The sequence below is a fragment of the Lepidochelys kempii genome, chromosome 2, assembly GCF_965140285.1.
Source record: "Lepidochelys kempii isolate rLepKem1 chromosome 2, rLepKem1.hap1, whole genome shotgun sequence".
In the NCBI taxonomy this organism is placed as follows: Eukaryota; Metazoa; Chordata; order Testudines; family Cheloniidae; genus Lepidochelys; species Lepidochelys kempii.
The window spans coordinates 202,906,151-202,931,391 of NC_136381.1; the positions used below are offsets into that span (position 1 = coordinate 202,906,151).

Below are 25,241 nucleotides of genomic sequence, written 5' to 3' on the forward strand. Positions count from 1 at the left end.
TGTGGCCAGGAGCCCCTATATTTATCCCCCTCCAAGGTTGAGTGAATGGCATTGCGACCTCGCGGGTGGGGGCACAGCGCTACTCAGGTTTGGCTAGGCCAAAAAGTGTTTGAGCCGTGGCTTAGGTTGCCCCCTCCCCCCCCCGCGACTCCATGGCCTGGGGGAGCCACCCGGGCCTCACCTTTCTGTGCCACTGGTGTGGAGCAGTGGCAATTACAGCTGTTTGACCCACAGATTGCACAGCACATTTCAAGTGCGAATAAATGCTGAGCCTCTGCCGAGAAGAGGCTGCCCACGTCATGCTGCTGCTGCTAAGCCCGACCGTGGCAACGTTAGAGGCCGTTTCACAGGCATTGGGCAGCTTTGTGTGTTTCGTCTGAAGAAGGCAAGTCGTTAGGTCTCTGTGGGGGTTGGATGGGCCTGCCTAACGTTCAGCATGCAGCTGCGATGAACCGCCTGTACAAACCGCCTCGGAGCTTCCCAGCTTCAGACGGCATCTTGAAAAGGTTAATTAATAGTCACGCTTCCAGGCATATTAGCAGGCACCTGCTTTCCGCCACAGACAGTCACTGAACAGGTGTTGCTGCTACTGTTCTGAGCAGGGCTAATCTTCCTGTATGGCTGGCTTACAAATAGCCTATTTTGCACAAAGGACAGCATTGGGCTCGGTGGATATTAATGGCTGAGAGTCACTTTCTGTTTCTCTAGAACGCAGGGCCTTGCCTCAGCTGCATGTCTTCTGGCAAGTTGGTCGTATTGCTGTGGACAGCAGAAAATCCGCCTGCTGCATGTTCCATAGGCCATGCCAGATGTTTTTCACCTGAATTTTGAACCCATTCCCTAACTGCAGCCAAGGCCAGCCCGCCTGCTGAGCTGAGAAATAGCTCACTCACCAGTACAGAAACACCCACGGGCAAATAAAGGTGCCAACTGTAAAGCCAAGTGCTCCACTTCATCAAAAGGCTTGTTGGTCAGTCCACATTTGCAAATCTTAGGCCCAACGTTTTAAAAGCTAGGCACCCAGCTGGCTTTAATTTTAACCAGCATGGTATATAGCAGCATAGGGTGCCAACAATGCTAAGGAGAGGCACTGTGGGCTAGTGGATCGAGCACTGGACTGGGAGTCAAGGGCACTATTTCTGCCTCTGACCTGCTGTGTGACTCTGGGCAAGTCACGTCACCTCTCTGTACCTCTCTTCTTCAGTCCTCTGTGTCTTGTCTAATTTGACTGAAAGCGCTTTGGGCCAGGGACTGTTTATGATGCATTTGTGCAGCACATAACACAATGAGGCACTGGACTCTGCAATAGTCTTTTAAATTCTTACATTTCATTTTTACTGAAAATGAAACATGCCCGGTTCCTGTGATCGCAGCCCGCTTTGTGTGTGCGTGCACGCATGCGCTCTTATGGTCTGTTTTTACGCTTCCTTCAGTCAGAAGAATATCGATATGTTTACATAAATGATCAATGTTTGCAGCCCAGTTCATTGCTTTTCTCACTGGCTGCTCTGCAAGTGGGGGGAAAAAAGCTAGTTTAATCCTAAAATGGCTTACATCGCACCTTCTTTTAAATAGCCATGGTAATTTCTTTTACACAAGAATTATTGGGGGGTTTGTAATAAACCTAAGCCCACTGTGCAAAGGCTTTGGAATAGGAAACCAGATGCTCCAGCATTTGGCACGATGAAGCTGTCAAACTGGAATTCCTTAGCTCTTATTCTGTCTACAGCAGGGGTGGGCAAACTACGGCCCAGGGGCTGCATCCGGCCCTTCAGAGGTTTTAATCCAGCCCCGAGCTCCCACCAGGGAATGAGGTCCAGGGCTTGCCCCTGTCTAGCACTTCAGCCAGAGAGTGGGGTAGGGGGCTTGCCCCACTCTTTGTGTGCCATGGCTCCCAGAAGCAGCAGCATGTCCCCCCTTTGGCTCCTACATGTTGAGGCAGCCAGGGGGTTCTGCATGCTGCCCCTGCAGCTCCCATTGCCTGGGAACCAAGGCCAATGGGAGCTGCAGGTACGGCACCTGCGGACAGGGGAGCGCGCAGTTTCGCCTGGCTGCGCCTCTGCAGAGGAGCCGGAGGAGGGACATGCCACTGCTTCCAGGAGCTGCTTGAGGTAAGCGCTACCCAGAGTCTGCACACCTGACCCCCTCCCGCACCCCAACCCCCTGCCCCAGCCCAGATCCCCCTCCTGCCTTACAAACCCCTTGGTCCCAGCCTTGAGCATCCTCCCGCACCCCCAACCCTTCATACCCAGCCCCACCCCAGAGCCCGCATCCCCAGCCGGAGCTCCCCCTCCACCCTGCCCCCAAACCCCTTCCCCAGCCTGGAGCCCTGTCCCACACCCTGAACTCCTAATTTCTGGACCCACCCCAGAGCCCTCACCCCCTCCCACATCCCAACCCCCAATTTCATGAGCATTCATGACTCGCCGTACAATTTCCATACCCAGATGTGGCCTTCAGGCCAAAACGTTTGCCCACCCCCGGTCTACAGTTAACTAAGATTCTGTTGAATAATGTATAGTGCAAGCTTATGGTTTTCCTTCGGGAAAATATAAGCAGGCAATGACATTGATAACTATTTGGCAAACATGGTCCAACAACAACAGTTTTAATTGCCTTTAAAGGGAGAAAGGCTTGTCATTCGACAGCTGTCTTCAATGGCATCAAATACTGGTAACAAGTAAAGCGATAAAAGGGAGCTTTGCCACTTGAAGAGAATTTTAGACTGGAGGTAAACTTTATCCCTTCCACTTCCTGTAAGTAATGTAATATGTTTTTGTTCACCTGCTGTTTACTCTGATTTTTAAGCACTGTATCAAATAATGTTCAACTATTTGCATATTAAAAATGTGCACCTTGATTTCTAGGGACCATCTACCCAAACGTAACATCAAACTGTGCAAAACAGATCCTGACAAATGAGATGAATATGTTAAGCTGAAATGTCTGACAATGCTGGCCTTTAAGTAGACCTACAGTGTACAAAGTTAGCCCTGACTACTAATCCAATGTAGCAGTTTGTCTTTTGTTTTTTGTTGTATGCAGACTTAAAAGGAAAATGGTGCATAGGGTTTGATTGTTTGTAAACAGAAGAGCTAGAAACTTCTTTTGTTTTTGTCTTTTTCTAAATGAAAGCTTAGATTTTATGGCACAAAGCAGAATCTGTTGGATACCTGGTAAAGGCTTTCTCAATTCTGTAACTCAAGGATTTTCAGCAGCCATGAGCTTCTATTTTCCTAATTTATTAGGGCTGAAATAAAACACAATGTACAGAAAGGTTGTGGGTTGGTTTTGTTTTTTTAAAGTCATATTTGAAATAAAGGACTGAAGTTCAAATGTGTGCTGCCTTTGGTGTGATTATAGCTGAAGTTTAAGGTCAAATTAGAGTTATATTTGATAATATGTACTGAATGCTCCCACTAATCAGGAAGTGTGGGCCATTCAAGCAGAGGAAAAAAGTTCCCATGTGTTCCCTCTATGCCCCCTCTCTCTGGGAAATTTTCTGGCACTCCTTAACTCACTTAAAACACGCCACATTAATTGGTAACATCTTAGCATTCCAGTCTGCATGAACTAGAGCGTTCCCCTGTGAGTCTCATAAGATTGGAAAAGCAACAAGGAGTCCTTGTGGCACCTTAGAGAAGAACACATTTATTTGGGCATAAGCTTTCGTGGGCTAGAACCCACTTCATCCGATGCGTGGAGTGGAAAATACAGGAGCAGGTATAAATACATGAAAAGATGTGACTTGCCTTACCAAGTGTGAGGTCAGTCTAACAAGACAAATTCAATTGACAGCAGGATACCAAGGGAGGAAAAATAACTTTTCAAATGGGTCACTCTCATTGCCACTTCAAAAGTTATTTTTCCTCCCTTGGTATCCTGCTGTCAATTGAATTTGTCTTGTTAGACTGACCTCACACTTGGTAAGGCAAGTCACATCTTTTCATGTATTTATACCTGCTCCTGTATTTTCCACTCCACGCATCGGATGAAGTGGGTTCTAGCCCACGAAAGCTTATGCCCAAATAAATGTGTTCGTCTCTAAGGTGCCAAAAGTACTTCTGTTCTTTTTGCGGATAGACACTAACACAGCTGCCACTCTGAAATCTGTAATAAGACTGGGTGTTTTGTCTTAAAGCCCCAGCTCCTGAAGCTGTGTTTACATCAGATTCTCCCCTTTTAGAGCCTTCATGGTTGGGGAGAAAAGCTTAGAAACACGACACCTAAATGCTCAAAAACCAAAACACAAATCACAAGAAACTATTCATTGTTGTTTTTTAAATTTGCTGATTTTTAAGCCAGTCAGCACTTCTGGGGGCTTGCCTTGCAATCTTTGAATGGATGGGGTTGTTACTACTGAATCTATGCACAATCCGATCAAGGTAGCGTCAGAGGATTTAACAGACGGCAAGAAAAGAATTGGAAAGACACGTAAATGAAAACAGAAAAGGAGTACTTGTGGCACCTTAGAGACTAACCAATTTATTTGAGCATGAGCTTTCGTGAGCTACAGCTCACTTTTCAATCAGAAGTAACCACCATTTAGGACAATGGAATTAAACTGCTGTCAAACTGGTGTGAGAGGAGAATCAGGCCTTTGTGCTTAAGGCATTTTGCTGTTTAAGATTTAGAGCCTAATCTGACTCTAGCCTGTATAGCTGAGGGTATACACAACAGCATGCCACTTAAGTGGGCCATCCTCTCACACAGGATCCTAACGTTTGTGAATTCTACATTGGAGAGTCACAGCGGTTACTTAAGATAGGTGGAAAGCTGATGAAGTGAGCTGTAGCTCACGAAAGCTCATGCTCAAATAAATTGGTTAGTCTCTAAGGTGCCACAAGTACTCCTTTTCTTTTTGCGAATACAGACTAACACGGCTGTTACTCTGAAATTTGTAAATGAAAACTTATCTCTCTCCAAATGTTCCTCACAGCCTAGTTACTGGGAACATTCAGCACGTATGGCCACAGCTAGTTTACTTTTAATACTAGCAACTGGCTGTTTCAAAGGGCAACTTGTACAGCTAGAGGGTACCAAAGAAATAATTTATTTGCTCCTTTTTCCTTTGTTAACCCACCCTGCTGTGCTAAGCTTTCCACCTATCTTAAGTAACCGGTGTGACTCTCCGATGTAGAATTCACAAATGTTAGGATCCTGTGTGAGAGGACGGCCCACTTAAGTGGCATGCTGTTGTGTATACCCTCAGCTATACAGGCTAGAGTCAGATTAGGCTCTAAATCTTAAACAGCAAAATGCCTTAAGCACAAACGCCTGATTCTCCTCTCACACCAGTTTGACAGCAGTTTAACCACCATTGTCCTAAATGGTGGTTACTTCTGATTGAAACCAGTCTTCTGGCTATTTTAAATAATCAGACTGGCCTGTAGAGATACTGGGAAGTCTCCTGGGAGATCCCTGGCCAACCGAAGCACAGGTTAAAGTTACCAAAATAAAATCCTCTTGTACTGTTGATGAATGGCATGTGCCTAGGGTTGTCCTGCAGTCTCCAGGAGTTAGAGATTGTCAGGTGAGGAAACCTCCAGGAATACATCCAAGCAAAACTGGCAACCCTACGCCCTTGAAACGGACAGGCTCTCCCCTCTGCTTGGTGCTCCCTTGCAGCTATCTCTGTGTCTTTGAAGCAGAAAGCTGCCGCCCTCTTTTCACTACAGAGTGGTGCTGTCATTGGCTCGCATCTGAGGTCACAGTAGTGGGACAGAGGACTCCTCTGATCTGAAGGATTTAGGAGGAGGGCAGCCACCAGCATTAGAGATGGGTGAAATTGTTTTGGACAAAACTTTCTTTTGCTGAAAAATGCAGATTCAGGTGAAGCAAAACTTCTGGGATTTGCCAAATTGTTTCAGTTGGAAAAACAAACCCACAGATTCCAAAACAACCAAAATATTGTGTTCTGACATTTTTCAAAACCAAATGTTTTGATTTTCTTTTTCAATTCAAAATGACTGTTTGTAAATCTGCTTCAATTTTATTGAAAAAGCATAAAGCTTAAACTAAATGAAAGAATTTGTTTTGGGTTGAATAAAACATTTTGTTCGATCCAAAACATGTCCCCCTCCCCCCTGGATTGGAGAGCAACCTGAAACATCTGGTCCTGGCACAGCTCTAACCAGCACACCTCTTCATTAGCAAACAAGGCTGGTTGGAGGGCTGTCTGGTAGGCAGAATGCAAGCGGACTGTGAAGAGAAGTCTGCAACAAAGTACAGAGGAAGTCGAAGTAGTTGATTGCAGGGGAGGAGAGAATGATTTTTGTTTCAGGATTTTTTAAATTGTTTTGCTTTGGTGGGATTAGACTGATATTTTGGTTTGTTTGAGGGATTGTTCACTTAATTTGGGAGTGATCCTTTGTTTTGGGGGCACTTGCTTCTTTTAGGGGAGATCTAATTAGGAGGGATTGTTTGATTTGTTTGGGGTAGATCACTTCCTGTGTTGGGGGACTTTGTTTGAGAGGGGAAATTGAGTTTAAAGTGAGTGTGACCATAGCTGCTGCAGTCAGTGACCTCTACTATGTGACCTTCTCTCCGCAAGGCAGAAAGAAAGAAAACACCAGTTGTTTACTGCATTTTTTAAAGATATGGTGGCAGACAAAAAATTAAAATCTTTGGCAAAAATGGAGCAAATGCCATCATCTGAACTCCTTAAGGTAGAAGTTGTTGCACTTGCATTCCCTTATTTTGCTGGAGTCCAATGCACAGTGAAACCATGGCTAATTATACAGAGCTCCTCGACATTGTATTCTACATAATATATATATTTATGCTTATAAAATGAAAGAGGCAAGACTGTCTTGAATCTGTAATTGGACTCAGGTGATGCTGATAGGAACTGCAAAAGCAATGTATCTACGCCATGAATCAGTGACCAGAGTACAAGATGAACGGAATTTTCCAAATACTGGACGAACTATTGTAGAAATGAAATGTGCCTATTCTGAACAGTGGGCCTACTGCTCTGTTCTCCTTATGCACCATGAAGGGGAACAAAGGAGTGAAGAATTAGGAGCTCGCAGCATAGCTGCCCCACATCTTAAGTCAGTGATAGCTGCTCTGTATGAACAGTGTATGCTAAAGACTCTGCTACAAATCAAATGTATGGCTGGCTGGAGGGAGGCGGGGGTGAATTAAAGTAGTAGCAAATTTCTGCTGATGTTAAAAGCTGATCTAAATAGCACTGGCCCATGCTACTATCAGTCTGTTGTGGGATTGCAGTCTCAATCTCTCCCCTTTCCTTCCTCTGCACAAAAGCCTCAAAGAATTTTTAAAGTAAGTTACCTTTCCGTGGGCATTGTCAAAGAATGGGATAATCTAGTCCTATAAAATGCTGTAGACATACATTGTTATACATTCTACCAATTACCTTATTCTCTCTCTCTCTCTAATCTCTTCTATATGTAGCTCATTTCATACTTGCTTTTGTATTTAACTTCAAATTAACATATTTCAATAGAAAAAAACTACTTAGAAAGAATCATGTTAAAGATCTGACACACTGACAAAAATCAAGCTGTTCAAAATTAAATGCTGACATTTTGTTCTGAATTTGCACCAGTGAGAATAATAATGTGGAATGATGTGAGTTAAACACAGTATCGGCATGAATTTGTGCTCTCTAGTGCATCAGAACCATAACACTAGACTCAGTCCTGAGGTTCTTACTCAAATAAAAATCCCAGTGAAATCAAAATAGTGATTACACATGAAGTCAGTGGGAGTTTCATTGCTGGATTTGATGCATCATTTAAACATAATTTCACAGGATTTTTTTCCTTATTTAAAATAATCAAAGGTTATAAAGGGTGTATAATTATGTAGATTTGCTATGAACGTGTATTTATGATCTACGCTATTCATCTTAAAATTTCATATAAAATCTCCCTGGAAAGGAGTTGCTATGCATGCACGGTCACTATTCAAAGTGTTAATATATAGAGCATTAAAAAAATATGGTTTGAAAATACCAAAAGCAATTAAACAATTTTGTGAACAAAAATCACTAGACAAATTTAACTTTTTCTAAAGATCAAAGCTATTTTTCGGTGTACAAATACAAACCAATAGATAAACAAACAGTTCAAGATTAATTATTCCTTCTTTTCTTGCTGATTAAAATAGTTTAAATATTTTTTTAATTTGTTTAAAAATATTGCTTTTAATTTACAATTTTACCTGCGAATTTTCAGTTCTCATTGAATTTTGTTGACCAAAAGGTATTAGCCCCCTGAAAACAGAAATTCTATTGAAGCACTGGACCAGCTTTAACAAGAGAGGCGGTAATACAATACTATAGGACAAAACTAGGGCTTCGAATATCATTAGCATAGCACAGTTCACATGCTAAAATACTAATATCTGACTTGACATGCCAGGTTTTTATTTTTTTAAATAAAATACGACCTTTTATTTGTATTCCTCCAGCATGGATACATTCATTGCAAACAGCATGCAGATAAAAGGGGATCCAGTTTTAAACTACATAGTCTTAACAATAAATAGTTTGAGCTACTACATGATGATAGTGCATTTCTTGTTAAAACTGCAAGCTTTTACCAAATGAAAAGAAACCCTTATTCTTATAAATATTTTAAATAGTTTTAGGTACAGATTTCATATAAGTATATAAAAATAGTATTTTTTGATAAATAAAGAGGTTTCATTTACATGACAAATAATGTGCGACAACTAACCACTCTCTATCAATTCTATTTGGTTGATTGTCTAGGAGATGACATGCAGCGATAATTGCCCCTTTGCCTTCACGGAACTGACAAATAAACCAGCAGGAGCCATGATCACCTGAAGCAAACAGTGCCACGGATATTGTTTGAGAACAACAATCAGGCACTCAGGAAAAGCCTTTGCTTCAAGCAACAAAAACCTCCTGACAGTTCTTTTGTCCTAGACTTCCAGCTGCTCTGACCCTCAGGGTCTTTTGGACGATCACAAAAGTCTGCCAAACAGACCGTAAGTTTATATCTGTGTATACAAAATGCTTTTCGACATGCTTCTAGAATCTAGAAATTGTTTCTTACTGTATGAACTGGTTATATCTTATCATAGCCACTTGCTTTCTAAAAATCCGATTTTTCACGTTAGCAAGTCTCCATGATGACCAGAGAAAAGGCAATACAAAGCACTCATGCAGTACTGGTTAAGTTTTAAACTGGCAGCTGTGGAACATGCTTTGAATACCACTTATTGGTCTATCATTATACATTTATGGCTTGCTTATCTTTAATATCCATTGTGCTTGTCACAACATCTAGTGGGAAATCTTCAGAAGTTTGTGCAGAAACTGCTCCTGTTGTTCCTTCAAGGTTCCAAGATCCTGGCAAGTTCTCAAAGCTTAGTGAACTGACTGCTCCTGGGCTAAAGCTACTTTCCTCGGATCTGCTGGGGAGCACAAGGTGCAATGAAGTCTCTGAGGAGGAGGACGCTGAGGAAGAAAGAGTTGCTGAAATAGACTGAAGAGGAGTCAAGGTAGTATCCGAATATGGAGAGGTGCATCTTAAAAACTGCAAATTATCTTTCTGATTTACCTGATAGCAGGAAGGTGAATATTCAAGGCCTGAAGTGTAATAAAATTCACTGTCCATAGAATTTTGAACATGGGATTCAGTACTTTGGGGACTGCTCCCTACAGAAGATGGAGCCCTGTTCCAAATGTCAGGAGTCGTGTTACCATGGCAAAGTTGTGCTTTGGTGCAAGTAATATTCCCAGCTTGCATATACATACACGGTTGATGTGTAGTCCAAGTCATTCTAGTCTGTAAGCTTTCCAACGTAGGACTCATAGATGTGCCATGCACTGCACAGAACCTTGGAGGCTTCTGTGATGTCAATAAGTTTTCCAGAAGATGCATCACGTTCTTCATGTCCTTTCTTAATTGTGAGACCTCTTGAGTTAAAGTAGTGACCTGCCAAGGCAAGGCAAAAAAGCAACAGTTACATGAAATAAAGTATATAGTATGTAGAGATAAATGGTTTACAGACACATCCGAAATACACTGTAATTTCCTTTTCTTGCTTGATGAAAGGCACCTTTTTTTATAAAGGTATCAGCCTAGTATCATACAGTATCTTTGCTTAGAAAGAAATATCATTTAACTAAGCAGAGAAGTGATGTATCAGAAACAGTCCTGCCATTTACGTTTGTATCTCCTTACATTATACACATACATTTAATCATGTGTGTTGCTTACTTCCTTCACTAATACTGAAACATAACATGTAACAGTGAGATCAGGTGAAAAACAGACCTAGCTTAAAATAGACAAACCCAATAAAAGCAGGTTCTGGAAACCTATCACACTGATAACTCCAATTGCTTTTAAAACAAGTTCCACACATAAAAATGGCTGCAGGTTCAAACCCGGAAGGGGGAGGAGGGGATTTCCTATGGCAACAATATTCTTCTAACAACAAAGATTAAAACATTCCTGGTTACATTTTTTTAAAAAAAAGGAAGAGAAAAAGTCTGAAAGATAGACATGAATGATATGGAAATATTAATACTGATGAAGGATGCATCCTTTTGAAAATGTATACAAAGACCTATGCAAGAAATGGTGTTAATAGTAAAGAAATCCATGTAAATTTTAAGCAGTGACTAATGATTTTAAGTGTCAGTTATTTCATCCCCAATTTCAGATGCCTTAAAGGTTCCTTGAGCTTTAGAAAAGGCTGAGTACTTGGATCTCTGAAAATCAGACCTCTTCTTTAAGGTAGCTCAAATTGGTAACCAAAAAATAGAGGCATTGAAAACCACTAGTTACTTCTAAAAAAAAATTAGGCCTGTCTCTAAGAAGTGACTTGCTATATATATCAGGCCTAGGTTTGCTATAGACTGTGCCCAAATTTGAGATAAAGGTTCAGGAAGTTTAACATTTTTTTAAATGAAGTTAAGCCTGAGTTACAAATTGGAATCCAAACTCCAAAAGTGGGTTTAGTGTAGCTGCATGTTTCACTGGAAATGTTTGCACAGCTGTAGTCACAGCTTTTGTTTGGGAAATGTTGATGCAAAGGGGGCCTTTGCCAGAGATGGCAACTGATGAGAGATTATTCTAGGGCATCACCAAGTGTTAATCATGTTTTCAATGTAACGTTTCTTTTCCATTCATTAAGAGGTTATGCACATTACTGAAGTTAACAACAAATTAATATTACTAGATAACCTGTAATAGAAATATAGGCCGCATCCCTCCAAAACTCCCATTGTGAGCAGAATCAAGCCTACAGGTTAATAAGCTTCTTTTGGCAAATATGATGATGTTAGTGGAAGTAATCTGTCAAAAGCAAGACATGACTGCACATTTCTTTTCAGAAGGATACATCCACCTTCAAAAATAGAAAAGGATAACCTAGCAGTACTTGCTTTGCCCCAAACTAAAGAGACCAGGAATAGTTAGGTGACTTATGTAACTTAACTTTTTTATAACCAGAAATACAATCTTCACTATTGTGAAGACAGTTACAGGAAATCCATTGAAGAGGGCACTGGAGCCTGGGTTTGGCAGTATTAGGATCATCCACTGTATTTTTTTCTACAGCTATAAGAGCAGGAGCAGAGGAAATTTGGAAGGAAAGTACAAAGCACATTTAGGTTCATTCCTTCCTCTGCATTTTGTATTTTTTTTATAGTGATCACATTTCCCTTTTAAAAGGGAGGCTCTTTGCTTTTATGATTCTGCTTAATAGGAAGTAGGAGGAACTGGTCAGAAGTAGAGGAGAGTCAAGTCTGACAGCTGTCAGATTTGTTAAATGAATGATCTAATTGTATGTCTGTGTGTGTGTGTGTATGTATATATATGTATGTATATATATATATATATATAATATATGTAGTTAAATAAGGTACTAGTAGCTAAAACTCAAGGATATGTAGTCTAATTGAGTTTTGTACAACCAATTAAAAACTTAGCATGCACTGCAAATGGCTTCTCTGTCAGCTTTATATCAGCTTATAACAAGGTTCAACAGACAGTTGACAGGATGCTCAGGTATAAAGCAGATTTGCTTGAATTTCAGAGATAATGTGAGGGATGAAAGCCCACAGGAAATGTGGTTGAACTAACTTAATGAGTCACATTCACCTGTGAAAAGCTCATCCATGGAAAGCCCCTTTGTGCTGCAGAACTCCAAAGGGGTGTCTGGGTTTTCTGTAGAATTGGAACAAAGCAGCCATTCAGTGGCTCCTGCACTTCTTTTGCAACCATGAGCTGGTACACAACCTGCTTCCAAATATGTGGGCATGGCAGGGAATACTGGGAAGTGGTGGGTAAGGGGGTCATGGGTCCTCTACTTTAGCTGGTGGGTAGTGGTAGCAGCCATTGAGGGGGAGGTAGGGTCAGCACCTACTCTCTTCCCTCTTCAGGGGTGGATTTTGCTCCTTTTACTCTGCGGAGTTCCCAGTTCACGGCTAAGGGTAAGATTAATTTCCCCTTATGTGAACATAGGTTGCTTGAACTTCAGAGGCTGTAAGACAACATCTAGAATTATATTTCTTCTTAATCTTGGTTTCAACTTTTCCTCTTCCCCTTCCAACAGCATTTTTTATTTTATTATTCTCTAGCATGTCCCTCCTTCCAGTTCATTGAAATAAAGGGGGAAAAAAGTCAGTCCTAATATTAATCCTTGTGACAGGTCTGACCTAGCATAACAAGCTGTTCCGGAACACAAGTATCTTTGATATATGAGCCACTTCTTTCTACATTTATTGGTAAGTAGCTTGTTCCCTATACTGCAACATTCATTGATAGATTAGCCTTGTATGTGCTTCTAAATAGGTCTCTGTAGCATAAGTAGTTTCAGAGCTTTTGGGTATTACTTCTGCAACAAATTTCGTTAGGCATAATCTCCCTTTGGTAAAATCTGAGCAGACACTCCTTGAGTAAATTAGGAATTTGTAATTTGCTCACTGCTGACATCAAGTTTACATGGTAGGTCTGTCATTTTTTGGATCTTCCCTGTTGTCATGTAATACTGGGCTGCTAAAATTATTGGATTCCACAAACTACAGAAGGTTGGGCCTGATCAGAGTTTGGATGGGAGACCTTTATAAAAAGAGCATCTACAGCAACAAACTACCTAAAAGCTGTAAATCTACTATAAGATGCAGAATTTGGAATAGTTACTGCAGAATTCTGCAATGTTTTCTGATATGGGGAATCACCAAGAGGAACACAAGAGTGCAGCAGAAATGGTGTGAATGAGTGGCAACTTTCTGTTTGAGACAGTTCTGCAGCAATGCTCTCGCATGGCATTAGTATCTGCCAACATAACAGTGTTTCCTGTCTTTCAGATGAGATGTAATACACGAGGCTTTGGCCATTTGTGGCTTTTATAGATTCCATGAGTGTTTCTGGTGTCATGGCCAACCTCAAGTTTGGATGGGGCAGAGTGTAATTATCCAAATTGCTCCTGCAACCGGCTAGAGAGCTTTTCACTACTGCTAGTACTAAACTGTCGATGTGTGTACTGTTCTATGCTGACACAAAAGGTTTTCCAGCTGTTCTATGTGTTGAAAAAGCTGTTCAGCACTAGGCGCTGTCCAGCATCAGTAGTGCTGATCCATCATCATTATCTGCAGCAAGGAAAGTGGGGTGCCTTAGGTCTGATTTTGGGGGTAACAATGGCTTGTTTGACCCTGCACTTCAACAGCAAGTGAATTCATTTCGTTATGGAAAATTCAAATGCACTTTTGTTGAACAGCTCTATATAAATGTCAGCTGACGATTATTACTATCACTTTTAAATGTTAATAGCCAAATTAGCTTTTCTAGTTCATGAGTAATGCCCTTGCTCATTCTCTCTCTCTCACACACACACAAAGCACGTGAGTGGATTTGATCAGAAAATCAGACAAGACTTAAGGGCAATAAAGGATCTGTCAAGGAAGTCCCTAGAGAGATGAAGTGAGCTGTAGCTCACGAAAGCTCATGTTCAAATAAATTTGTTAGTCTCTAAGGTGCCACAAGTACTCCTTTTCTTTTTGCGAATACAGACTAATACGGCTGCTACTCTGAAACTTTAGAGAGGAATTTTTAGTAGAGAAATTTAAAGCTTTAAAGTTTTAAATTTCTCTGCTAAAACTCCCTGTCTCTATTAGCACTTCCTTGAGGGGCCCGGGGTACATTCCTGTCTGGCCCTTGAGTCTTGTTAGCTTCCAATTTCTTGATCAAATGTTCTGGTATAATTCTGATTTCCCTTCAGTATTTTATCACCCTTGTGAGATGTATATCTCGCCCTAGCATCTGTCTCCCATTCCTCCCTTCTGAACACCAAAGAAAATAAAGAAGTTAGCTTAGCGTTTGACAAAGCAGAGAAGTTGGCGGCACCGTTCCAGAAATGCAGCCCCTGTCGTCTCTGGAAACCAGGCTGGGTTCTGACAGAATATTCTGAAATTTGCCTCATTTCTTGCCCACTCACAAGCCTTGGCTTCTAGGGTCCATGGTCCCAGGGTAGTCAACTAAGTGGACTGGCTCCAAGACTGGGGCTGCCAGGGCAGCTAGCCAGGCAGACTGTCTCTGAGTCAGGGCCCCTGGAATGTCCCTTTTGAAAATTTTTGAAATATTTGCTTTTTGTTCTGAGTCAGAACAAATCCAAATACCTAGATAATTCCCTTTCATGGAAGACTTTCACCATACAGTTCTGTGGAGTAGCCCACCTGAAACTGTCATCTCATTTCAGTTCTTTTCCTCTTATGGTCGATGTGTATCCATCACAAAAAACAAAACCGCACGTAGTGTTAATTGTCTCCCCTTTTAGTAGTTTCAGCTGCTAAGGCAATGGTTGAATGAGGTGTAAACGGAACTAGTGGCTACTCCAACTTAGAATAAAGCATAGTGGCAGTTCAGTGTGGGAATGCTGTCATTGATCCTGCCTCTGCTATGCCTGTTCAGTGGCTATCTGCCTGTCTGGCCCTTTCATGAGCACCCTGTTTACCAAACCATAATCCTGATGGTTTTTAATTACTTACAGGTATTTTCCTAGAATGTACCTATAAGATCTCAATCTGTCCCTCCTCAAGATCAGCTGTAATTTCTATCCTAACTTTTTACCAAATACAGAGTGACCTTTGCATCACTGACCTCTCTAGCCAATGTCTGTAGATGACCTGTGTACTCCTCCTCATCTGGCAATTTTGTGCCAGCTCTTAGATGAAATAAGTCATGAAACTTGAAATCTCAATGCAACGGTCTTATTCCTCTTTGGTTAAGATTGAGCTAATCTCTTTTGGCTCAGCTTCACCTGCCCCCCCAGCCCACTCAAAACTCTTCAGTTTCTAATAAATTTAACACCCTTTTCCTTGCTCAACCATCTTGTCATCTATAATTGAGAGCTTGAGGTTCCCTATAGAGTTGGCTCTGCATATGGAGCCAAATCACATCAGAGGAATCTACTAGAGATGTCCTGGACTTATGCTCCCCTCCCCATTATTCTAAGTTTAGCTTCCAGGACCTCTTTCCCACACTTCCCTATGCTAGCTACCAGCATGTCCTGTGACCATGAACTCCACCCCGACTTACCTAAAGGTTTGGTGAGATGTCTCGTGAGATCTACCTCATTCACACTTGATAGGTAAATTGCCAAATGGTCATCAAATACCCAGCTATTGACAGGTGATTCATTCATTAAAACTGTCACTATAGCCTGTCTCACCCCTATGTCCTACAACTCATGGATGCATGAGGTACAATCAGCTTCCTCTGACAGGAAGGGGACTCCCAGCTGAGGGGACTATGTCCCTCTATTCCACTCTGGTCTCCACCAGTGCTGAGCCAGAGGATTGGGGCAGCCAGTTCAGAGCCATTTCCAACCACACTATCCTTATACCTGTATTCCCCTCACCATTGAGTGCCCCCCCGTTCAGTGCCAAACTCACATTTAGCCCAATTGTCTCCCTCAGGCTTCATTCCACTCAGGTCTGCATATCACTGCGTTCTCTCTTTCTGAAGCAAATTTGATAGCGGAAATTTGCTGCTGTTCTCCTGTATTTCTACTTTTTCAAAAGAGAGAAAACTGTGTGTGGAGGGACTGGCCCGCAGATCCAGTTATAGTCAGACTCACTCCTGTGGCTTTACTTCTCTGTGAATACCCGTGGGGACTCTCTGCATGAAGTCCAGGAATCCTCTTCCATGATGCAAAAGAACCCCATTTTTCCTGTGGCATCCAGGCCCTCATGTCCAGATTTTGCCACGTCTCCCCTGCCTGGCTTCACAGGAAATCAGCATGGAAAGGGGCTGAGATTTTAGAGTGTTTGCTACTTTTGTTGCATTCTCTAATATCCTGCAAATACTAAGCTACGGTTAAAGAACAAATGTCTTTGTGACAGTAGTCTATGCCTATCAAAATGGGAAATGGTAGAAAACCATCTCCAGACCAACAGCAGCAAGGGTAGAAACACTTCATTTTCATAAGTGAGATGTCAACTTCATATATATAAATACTAATATTTATTTAGCACAAGTACCTCTGTTTTTCCTTTTTTGTTTAAAAACCAAGGAAACTAAAGGCAAAACAAAAATTTAAGTAACCTAGGGTTTTATGATTAAATTCCCCAAAAGTGGTTGCATCACTGAAATGCAGCATTTAAGGTTATAAAAACGTTAACTTTGTAGAGAAATGTTTATAAAAGATTATAATTTAGGGAGACTCCCTCACATAAGGGACAGTATAATGGACATAGGAATTTGGAGATGTGCCCTGGAGGCAGGGGGTTGAGAACACTGCATGGCAGTGTGCAGCAGTTCACCAGACACACTCTCCAGTTTGTTTTATTAAAGTTTTATTCCTTTCTCATTCACAGATTTGTTGTTTAATGAACCCCAAGATTGTTATGAACTTGACTGCCCTTCAGATAAATAGTAGTATTTCTATTGTTGGTATGCTGGTTAAAATATATTTCTGTTGTAAAATGTACACCATAACACAAGGAGAGATTCTGAGACTTCAAATAGATTTATGCCAATGTTACACCTGCTGATAATCTGTCCCATTATGCACAAAGTTAATGCTCTACAAAATTTAAGGTTTTGTATTTCTTGACTTTGTGACTTTAATTATGCAAACTTAGTATTGCATTCCTGTAACTTTTTTGCACTGAATAATTCCCATTATTAATTTAAAAAATCGTAATTTGTTTTAGAAAACATTTTAATTCAAGGATAAGGGATGCCAAAACTAAACTGTTTGGGTGTCTATCATGGTGCTAAATAACTTTTCTTTTTGTCTGGCTCATTGAAGAGATTTTGTTTTAAACCAGATGAGTTTTCAAGCTACAAATTGAACTTTCACAGTACACTACATACTGCTTGCAGAAGTACAGAAGTTATTAGAAACAAAGTATTGGTTTACCATTTTTATCTTCATGGGTTCCAGTCAGAACATTCCAATTTACAAAGATTTAACACCGGGATTGGCAACCTTTGGCATGTGGCCTTTCAGGAAAATCTGGTGGCAGGCCCAGATGGTTTATTTGCCTGCAGCATCTGCAGGTTCAGCCTATCGCAGCTCCCACTGGCCGCAGTTCGCTGTCCCCGGCCAATGGGGGCTGCGGGAAGCGGTGCGGGCCGAGGGATGTGCTGGCTGCCGCTTCCTGCAGCCCCCATTGGCCTGGAATGGCAAACCGGGGCCAGTGGGAGCTGCAATCGGCTGAACCTGTGGATGCTGCAGGTAAATAAACCATCCCAGCCCACCAGCGGATTTCTCTGACCAGCCACATGCCAAAGGTTGCCAATCCCTGATTTAACACACCAAGTATATACATTTTTTCAGCCTGATATCCGTTTGTTTTGTTTTAAAATGTACATTCTCACTGCCCCCCATTATTTATTTATTTATTGATACATGTATAATGTTGCCGCCAGATGTAAACATGTTTGTTTTAAACTCCAAACATGATTCATCTGATGCAATGAACAATCTTAATTCAATGTCCGGAGTAAACAAAGCAGTGACATAGTCCTGTGAATGTATTTTCATGATGTGAACTCAAAATGCATGACTGGCTAGAATATTTTAAACTTGTATAGCAAGAAAACTGAAAATTAAAAACAGCTAGGAATACTTCTAGTAAGTGCTCCTTAAGCAGATAGATAATACTTTTTAGACTGCAACACATCATCCTGGTTATTGTCCTTTAGTTGTCTTTCAGTTCAGTGAGAGAAGTGTGCGCTTGGAAGTGATGATATTGGTTAGGTACTTTACTTACATGACATACAGAAGAGGTGATGTATCTATCTCTTGTAAATTGAAGTGGGCATTTGGGGCCTGGTTTTCAGCAGGCCCTTACTCTTTGCACTTGCAGTTACGAATACAAGATACTTGAGGTCATTTGGCATCTAAATATCTGCGCCTGTGAACCATGTACTGAGACATCTAAATGACAAACTTCTGCAAGTATTTTCTTCCTCAAATTATGAATATAAAAAGGCCAAGTGTTAATAAAATAATCAGGCCCTTAAATTTTAAATGGGGCAAGATCATTAAATGGAGATTTTCAGTAGTTTTTGTACTTTACATTAAAACGGCGGGATCTACATAAATGGCATACAAAAGCAACAACTAATTGAGGAATAACCTCTGTATGCTCCAGTTTTATCCATTCTGCTAAAGCGGGTTTCATTTTGTGGAGATCTAAATTAAAATACTTCCATTCTCTTTCCAACTTGTAACCTAGACAAAAAATAGAACTCATCTATCACTGTACGACTGCTTTTTTTCTTCACTAACAGCTGGCTGTAGTGAACATTTGCATGAGGGATTTTTTTTCTCTATTCCTCATACAAAAAGTAAGAGTAGTTTAATTTCACTAGTGAACTGTTGTAATGCAATTACCTTCTATAAAAGCAGTTATTTTTAGTTGCTGACTTACTTTTGATCTTGACTCAAAAATACATATTTTATGCTGATGGTAAAGGGTTACTGGTAGCCAGCAGCAGTGTGTGTGTGTGTATTTATATTTTAATTGGGGTGAAGTGTTATGACATGTAGGTGCCTTGCCAAAGGGTCCTCTGTTCTTTGCAAACTACTTTCACCTCAGACCTGACAAACTCACAACACCAGACACATGTCTTACAGGATATTTTAACATGGAAGGTACATAAGAATGGCCCTACTGGGTCAGACCAAAGGTCCATCTAGCCCAGTATCCTGTCTTCCGACAGTGGCCAATGCCAGGTGCCCCAGAGGGAATGAACAGAACAGGTAATCATCAAGTGATCCATCCCCTGTTGCCCATTCCCAGCTTCTGGCAAACAGAGGCTAAGGACACCATTCCTGCCCATCCTGGCTAATAGCCATTGATGGACCTATCCTCCATGAATTTATCTAGTTCTTTTTTGAACCCTGTTATGGTTTCAAAAGAAAGCATGTAACTTGTCAGGATTCATAATCACTGTGAGATATATGTTTTAAGGAATCATGTATTTATGGTGAAAGGCTGCTTTATGGACTTGGAATAAAATTTAGTCATCATGAAATCATACGTCTCAGTGATGGCCCATTCAGCAGAAGGGAGTTGTCACCCTGCCTTAGGCCATGTCTACACTAAAGCTTACAGTGGCATATCTGTACCAATAGAGCTGTGCCACTGTAACAGCGCTCATGTAGCCGTGTTATGTTGACAGGGGAGAGAGCTCTCCCATTGACATAATAAAACCAGCTCCATGAGCGGTGAGCGTCTCTGCCCCAGTGGTGGCCCCGGGGCCGGAGGACCTGTCAGCCTCCCTCCATGGCCCCAGGCTGGAGGAGCTGTCAAGTCCCCCAAACCCTTGTAGTCTTGGGGCCGAAGGAACTCTCAGCCCCCAACCACAGCGCGCAGGGCTGGAGGTGGAATCCAGGGACCACATTTGCTATAGCCCAAGGTTCACTACTGCAAAGGGCGTTATAGCAAGGATCTACTGTTAGTGAATATATACGTCTCAGAACGTTACCTGCTTAACTAAATCTAAATTGTGCCACCTTAAAATATTCTCTTATGCAGTATTCAACAAGGTTCTTAAGTATGTGCATAATTTTAAGCATGTCGTCAATCTTGTTGACTTCAGTCTGCCTGCTCACAGGCATAAAGGTTAGGCTTGTCCTTAGGTACTTTGATCAATTTGGGCACAGAACAGTTTTTTCTTAGGTAGCTGCTCAGAAAAAAACACCCCTACTACATATGTATGATGTTGGGAAGCAAAGAATGAAGAATGGTGCTGTAATATTTTCTTGACTGTATTAGGAAACTTTCATCTTCATTGTTAATGTTAATATCTACAGTAGCTGTTGATATATACTTAATTTGTTTTTAATGTCTTTCATTTGGTTCCAAAATTTATCTATGTGCATAAATCTTTGCAACATTGAGCCAGTGGGATTACCCATGTGAATAAAATTACGCATGGCTCTGCAAGGTGGGGACCCTAGAGAAGAAACAGATACTAGACTAGGAGTACTTGTGGCACCTTAGAGACTAACAAATTTATCTGAGCATAAGCTTTCGTGAGCTACAGCTGTAGCTCACGAAAGCTTATGCTCAGATAAATTTGTTAGTCTCTAAGGTGCCACTAGTACTCCTTTTCTTTTTGTGGATACAGATGAACACGGCTGCTACTCTGAAACCAGATACTAGACTGTCTCTGTGTTCTTAGCATGTCCAGGTAGGGTATAACTGGATTACAGGAGACTTGAGACAATTATGTTTTCAAAATACTGAAGTAAAATTATAATATGAATTTTGGCACTTATTTGCAAAATAGATTAAACAATAAACCTGCTCTTTTATTACCACAGATTGCTTTCTATCTCTGTGCCCCTTGCCTGTAGTTATTTTTAATAACTATCAAGTTTCATCTCAAAGTTTTTAGTGCTTTTTCCTTTTATTTCCTGTCTCCTATTTTTCCAAATTCACAGTTTTTTCTTACCTTGTTACTAGCTCCAGGACATTTTCTATCCATACTAATTTGCCTTTTTTGGCTACTTTCTGTGTATCTGTAACCTTTCTCTACTAAAAAGCTTTTCCTCTACCCAGCTTTTAGACCATTCCTCCCACATCACTGTCTCTTACTCCTGCAGTTTTCTAGGTTTCTCTTAATTCTGCCTTTCTACTGCTGTCTGAGCAGCTCTTGATAAGTGATGAGAATGACCTTGCATTAACAAATTTATTTTTCTACATGTAAAATGTTTGTATTAAATATATTTTTGTGTGTATAGATATATTTAAAAAATTAAGTTAATGCAAGGTCACACTCAATTTATTAATTTGTGCCTTTCATCTGTAGTAAAATCAAATCGATAGTAGTACATATATTTGTAACTAACAGTTATCATTCAAATTCAGTCATCTCCAGTAATAAGCAAAGATGTAAGAGCACTGCACAATAGGACAGGAAGTGAAGAAGAATTCCATATCCAATTAAAATGAACTGGAGAGGCAGAATATAATGAACTAAACTGGAATTTGGCTACAGTGGTTTTAACATCCCTTCTCCGACAAATCCTATGTCACTTTTTAATGACATACGTTCAGATTGTTGGTTTTACATCTCTTCCCAAAAGCGGGCACCGGTTGTCATAGATTGTCCCTTGACAACATGATGTCATTAGCTCAGTAGTGACTGAAAGGAAAGAATTCCTCGACTTTCTGAATCACCTAGAACACTGCTGCAACACCTTAAAAGGTCTCCTACTGATGTGCCGAAATGGTGAGTTCTGACAGGATCATGGCACAGGGTATTGCTATGGGCAACAACATCTTTGAAACATAGAACTGGAAGGTACCTCAAGTGGTCATCAAGTCCAGTCACTTGCACTCATGGTAGGACTAAGTATTATCTAGACCATTCCTGACAGGTGTTTGTTTAACCTGCTCTTAAAAATCTGCAATGATGGAGATTCCACAACCTCCCTAGGCAAGTTATTTCAGTGCTTAACCACCCTGACAGTTAGAAAGTTTTTCCTAATGTCCAACCTAAACCTTCCTTGGTGCAATCTCTTCTTGTCCTATCCTCAGAGTTTAAGGAGAACAATTTTTCTCCCTCCTCCTGTAACAACCTTTTACATACTTGAAAACTTATGTTATTTCAGTCTTCTCTTTTCCAGACTAAACAAACCCAAGTTTTTCAATCTTCCCTCATAGGTCGTGTTTTCTAGACTTTTAATAATTTTTGTTGCTTGTCTCTGGACTTTCTCCAATTTGTCCATATCCTTCCTAAAATGTGGCATCCAGAACTGGACACAGTATTCCCGTTGAGGCCTAATCAGCGCGGAATAGAGCAGAAGAATTACTTCTCGTGTCTTACTTAAAATACTCCTGCTAATACATCCCAGAATGACGTTCGCTTTTTTTTGTAACAGTGTTACACTGTTGACTCATATTCAGTTTATGGTTCATTATGACCCCCAGATCCCTTTCCGCAGTACTCCTTCCTAGGCAGTCATTTCCCATTTTTTGTGTGTGCAACTGATTGTCCCTTCCTAAATGAAGTACTTTGCATTTGTCCTTATTGAATTTCATCCTATTTAACTTCAGACCATTTGGGAGACTTATTTAATCTGTATTTTAATAATATAGAATTAGAAACTGGATTAGGCGTAAAGGATTCCTTGTTTAGTTACAATTCTCTCCCCACTCTGTAACCCCATTGACTTTAAGGGACTCTCTCCCTTTTCACAGCAGTGTGAGAAGAGGATCAGCACCAAAACTGTTGTTTTTTTTCATGGTGCTAACAGGGAAAACTAATTTTGTGTTAGAAAAAAATATCTTTTCTACTGTTTAAATGTATCATAGTGCTAAAAGATTTCTATAACTACACTGGAAAAGCAATAAGCACAAAGCCACTGCAGATAAAATGTTTGTTTATTCCACTAGGTTTCTGCTTGAAAGGTTCTTGACATAGTACTATATTTTCAATTGCTTGTTGATGATAATCATACAATACTTATTTATAGCCTCAGATCTGAAAAATATCTGTGCTCCTCAAGGTTAACGAATGAGTCAATACTACTTTCCTAACTTCTGCGATGGTAAAGTTTCAAAAGCATTGCTAATATGCTAGTAAGCGACATTTCTCCTTTGAGTATTGTCAGTATATATGCTCACTCTTGGGATACGTATGAGCTCTCTGCATCAAGCTTTCTAGAAAGCTCTGACCAGTGATGGTCATGCCAGCCTTGTCTTAAGCCATGGGATTCTCCAGTCTGTTCATGGAGGAGGCTCTAGGAACTTGTAAGGCACATTTGGAACTCAACTGTTTCTAGGCCCCTCTTCACAGTCCCAGTTGTGGTATATCTTGTCATTTTCCTGAAGCTGCTTAAATGTAGATCTCCATCATAATTGCATCCAGCTGTCTCAAAACAGGGCCTAGGGGTGGTGATAAAGGTGTATAAAGCCCCTTTTGTCCCCTTTTGCTGGTCCTAAACTGAATTCAGCTGAGCTGGATATGAGGTTTAAGCCTGAAAATTTGAGAAGTGGCCAATCAGTGAGATTAGAGGGGTGGGGTCAGAGAGAAATTTACCATGTGTGGTGACAGTGGTTGGTTAGTCAGAGAGAGAGAGAGAGAGAGAGAAAAGAAGAGAAAGGCACAGTTTATGGCCAAATTTCAAAAAAGGGCTCATTCTTAAATGTTTCCTTTACCAAATGTTATAACATCTTTCAGAAAAAAAGATATTACAGAAAATTCAACTGTAAATGGGAAACTAAAAGCAACCATTTCATTGTAAAACAGTCTTGCTTTAAGTGCAAATCTCAGTGCAACTTAAACCGTGGAATTGCTACTGATGCCTCCATCGTATGACCTGAAGTACTTTATTTGACTGAAAACATAATGGACATGAATTTTTAAAAACACCACAGTGAAGACACAGTATCATATATGCTGGGAATCATTTTTCTAACGCTTTTCATTTTTCCCTATAACCAAGTGAAGACATATCAGTATTAGTGGAGCATTCAGAATAGGTGGAAGCCAGGCAGATATAAGGAACTACTTTCTTTAATACGAAGTCATAATCTGAAAAAGCAAAATGTTATATAATTCCTACATTCCACAGGACTAATGGCTTGAGCAGGGATGGGCAAATGCTTCCTGCCTAATTTTGAATCTACTCAGATAATATGGGTTACATTTTTATATGAATTTAAATATTACTAGATTTGCATTTTGCTCAAAGAAGATTGTAATAAAAAAAGCATAGAGATGCGTGTAATAAGAGTACGCATAGTGAAACAGAGAGACAAACAAAAGAAGCATGGGAAGGGAGAGAGCTATTATGGAAAAAAATCTGTGTGTGTGTGTGTGTGTGTGTATTATATATATATATTATACACACACACACACACACACACACACCCTCCCCCCCCATATAGAGGCTGCTTCCTGGTGATAGAAGCCTAATTCTAATACATAGCACAGACTAGATAAAGTATGTTTGTTTGTTTCAATTACTCTTGAAAGGAATTAAACAATGCATTTAAATTACAGGTAAGGTGGTTTGGGAACCTCTTCCTAATTTAGCAAATTCAAAACTTTGTGAAATTCCCAAACATCATGGGTTTTGCCCATCTCTTCTCATGTTACTGTTAATCATAGTGTTGTTAATCAGAATAAAACAAATCTCCGTACCTCATGGTTAAGCCTGCTGATCTGTTGTTTGGTTTCTTCTGCTTTGATAACTAGCACTGCAGCACCAACTTCAGAGTCTGTAAATCCATGCATATATGTAAATTATAGAAATACATTATCAGGTCGTTTAGGGAGTTAGTAAGGTGACTCTCTCACTTGTTCTCTGCTTTAAATCTGACCCCAGGTTTGCTTGGGAGCTAATGAAATTAGCATTTAATGGCTTTCTATGGTCAGTGTAAAAATGTATAGTAAGGATGTAAATGAAGTATTATGGGAAGATTGCACTGCTCTGTCTGCCTACTCTGTGGGAAGACACAGAACTTCTGTCAAGGCTTTAGATCTGTTAATTCAGCAATTTAAAAAAATCATGTATGTAACTGCCACACCCCTATTATGCAGTTGTTTTTGCCTTCAAAAAGCATTAGTTTCACAGTGGCATTTAGGCAAGAGATACATAATTATGTGGGAACAGTTTCCTCATCTAGGAGGGGAAAATGGGAAACCATCTGAGTTCAACTGGTTATGACATTTCAACACTAGCCCATTGCTTTTGCAATAATGGCTGGGCTCTTATATTTGTGTTCCTGCCTGCTGCTTTATTTCATTAGTCCTTTC

At 40.6% G+C, this 25,241-nt stretch overlaps 1 protein-coding gene across 1 annotated transcript in view; it reads right to left on the reverse strand.

Moving 5' to 3' along the window:
• Positions 1-8,194: 8,194 nt before the first annotated feature.
• The window catches only part of KCNH8 (potassium voltage-gated channel subfamily H member 8), a 394,139-nt gene continuing 377,092 nt past the window's right edge, over positions 8,195-25,241 (reverse strand). The window contains exons 15-16 of the mRNA XM_073333523.2: positions 24,627-24,703; positions 8,195-9,938 (exon numbers count right to left, since the gene is read on the reverse strand). Coding sequence (XP_073189624.1) covers positions 9,231-9,938; positions 24,627-24,703 — 785 coding nt within the window. The 3' untranslated portion in view covers positions 8,195-9,230. The remainder of the gene's footprint in view (positions 9,939-24,626; positions 24,704-25,241) is intronic.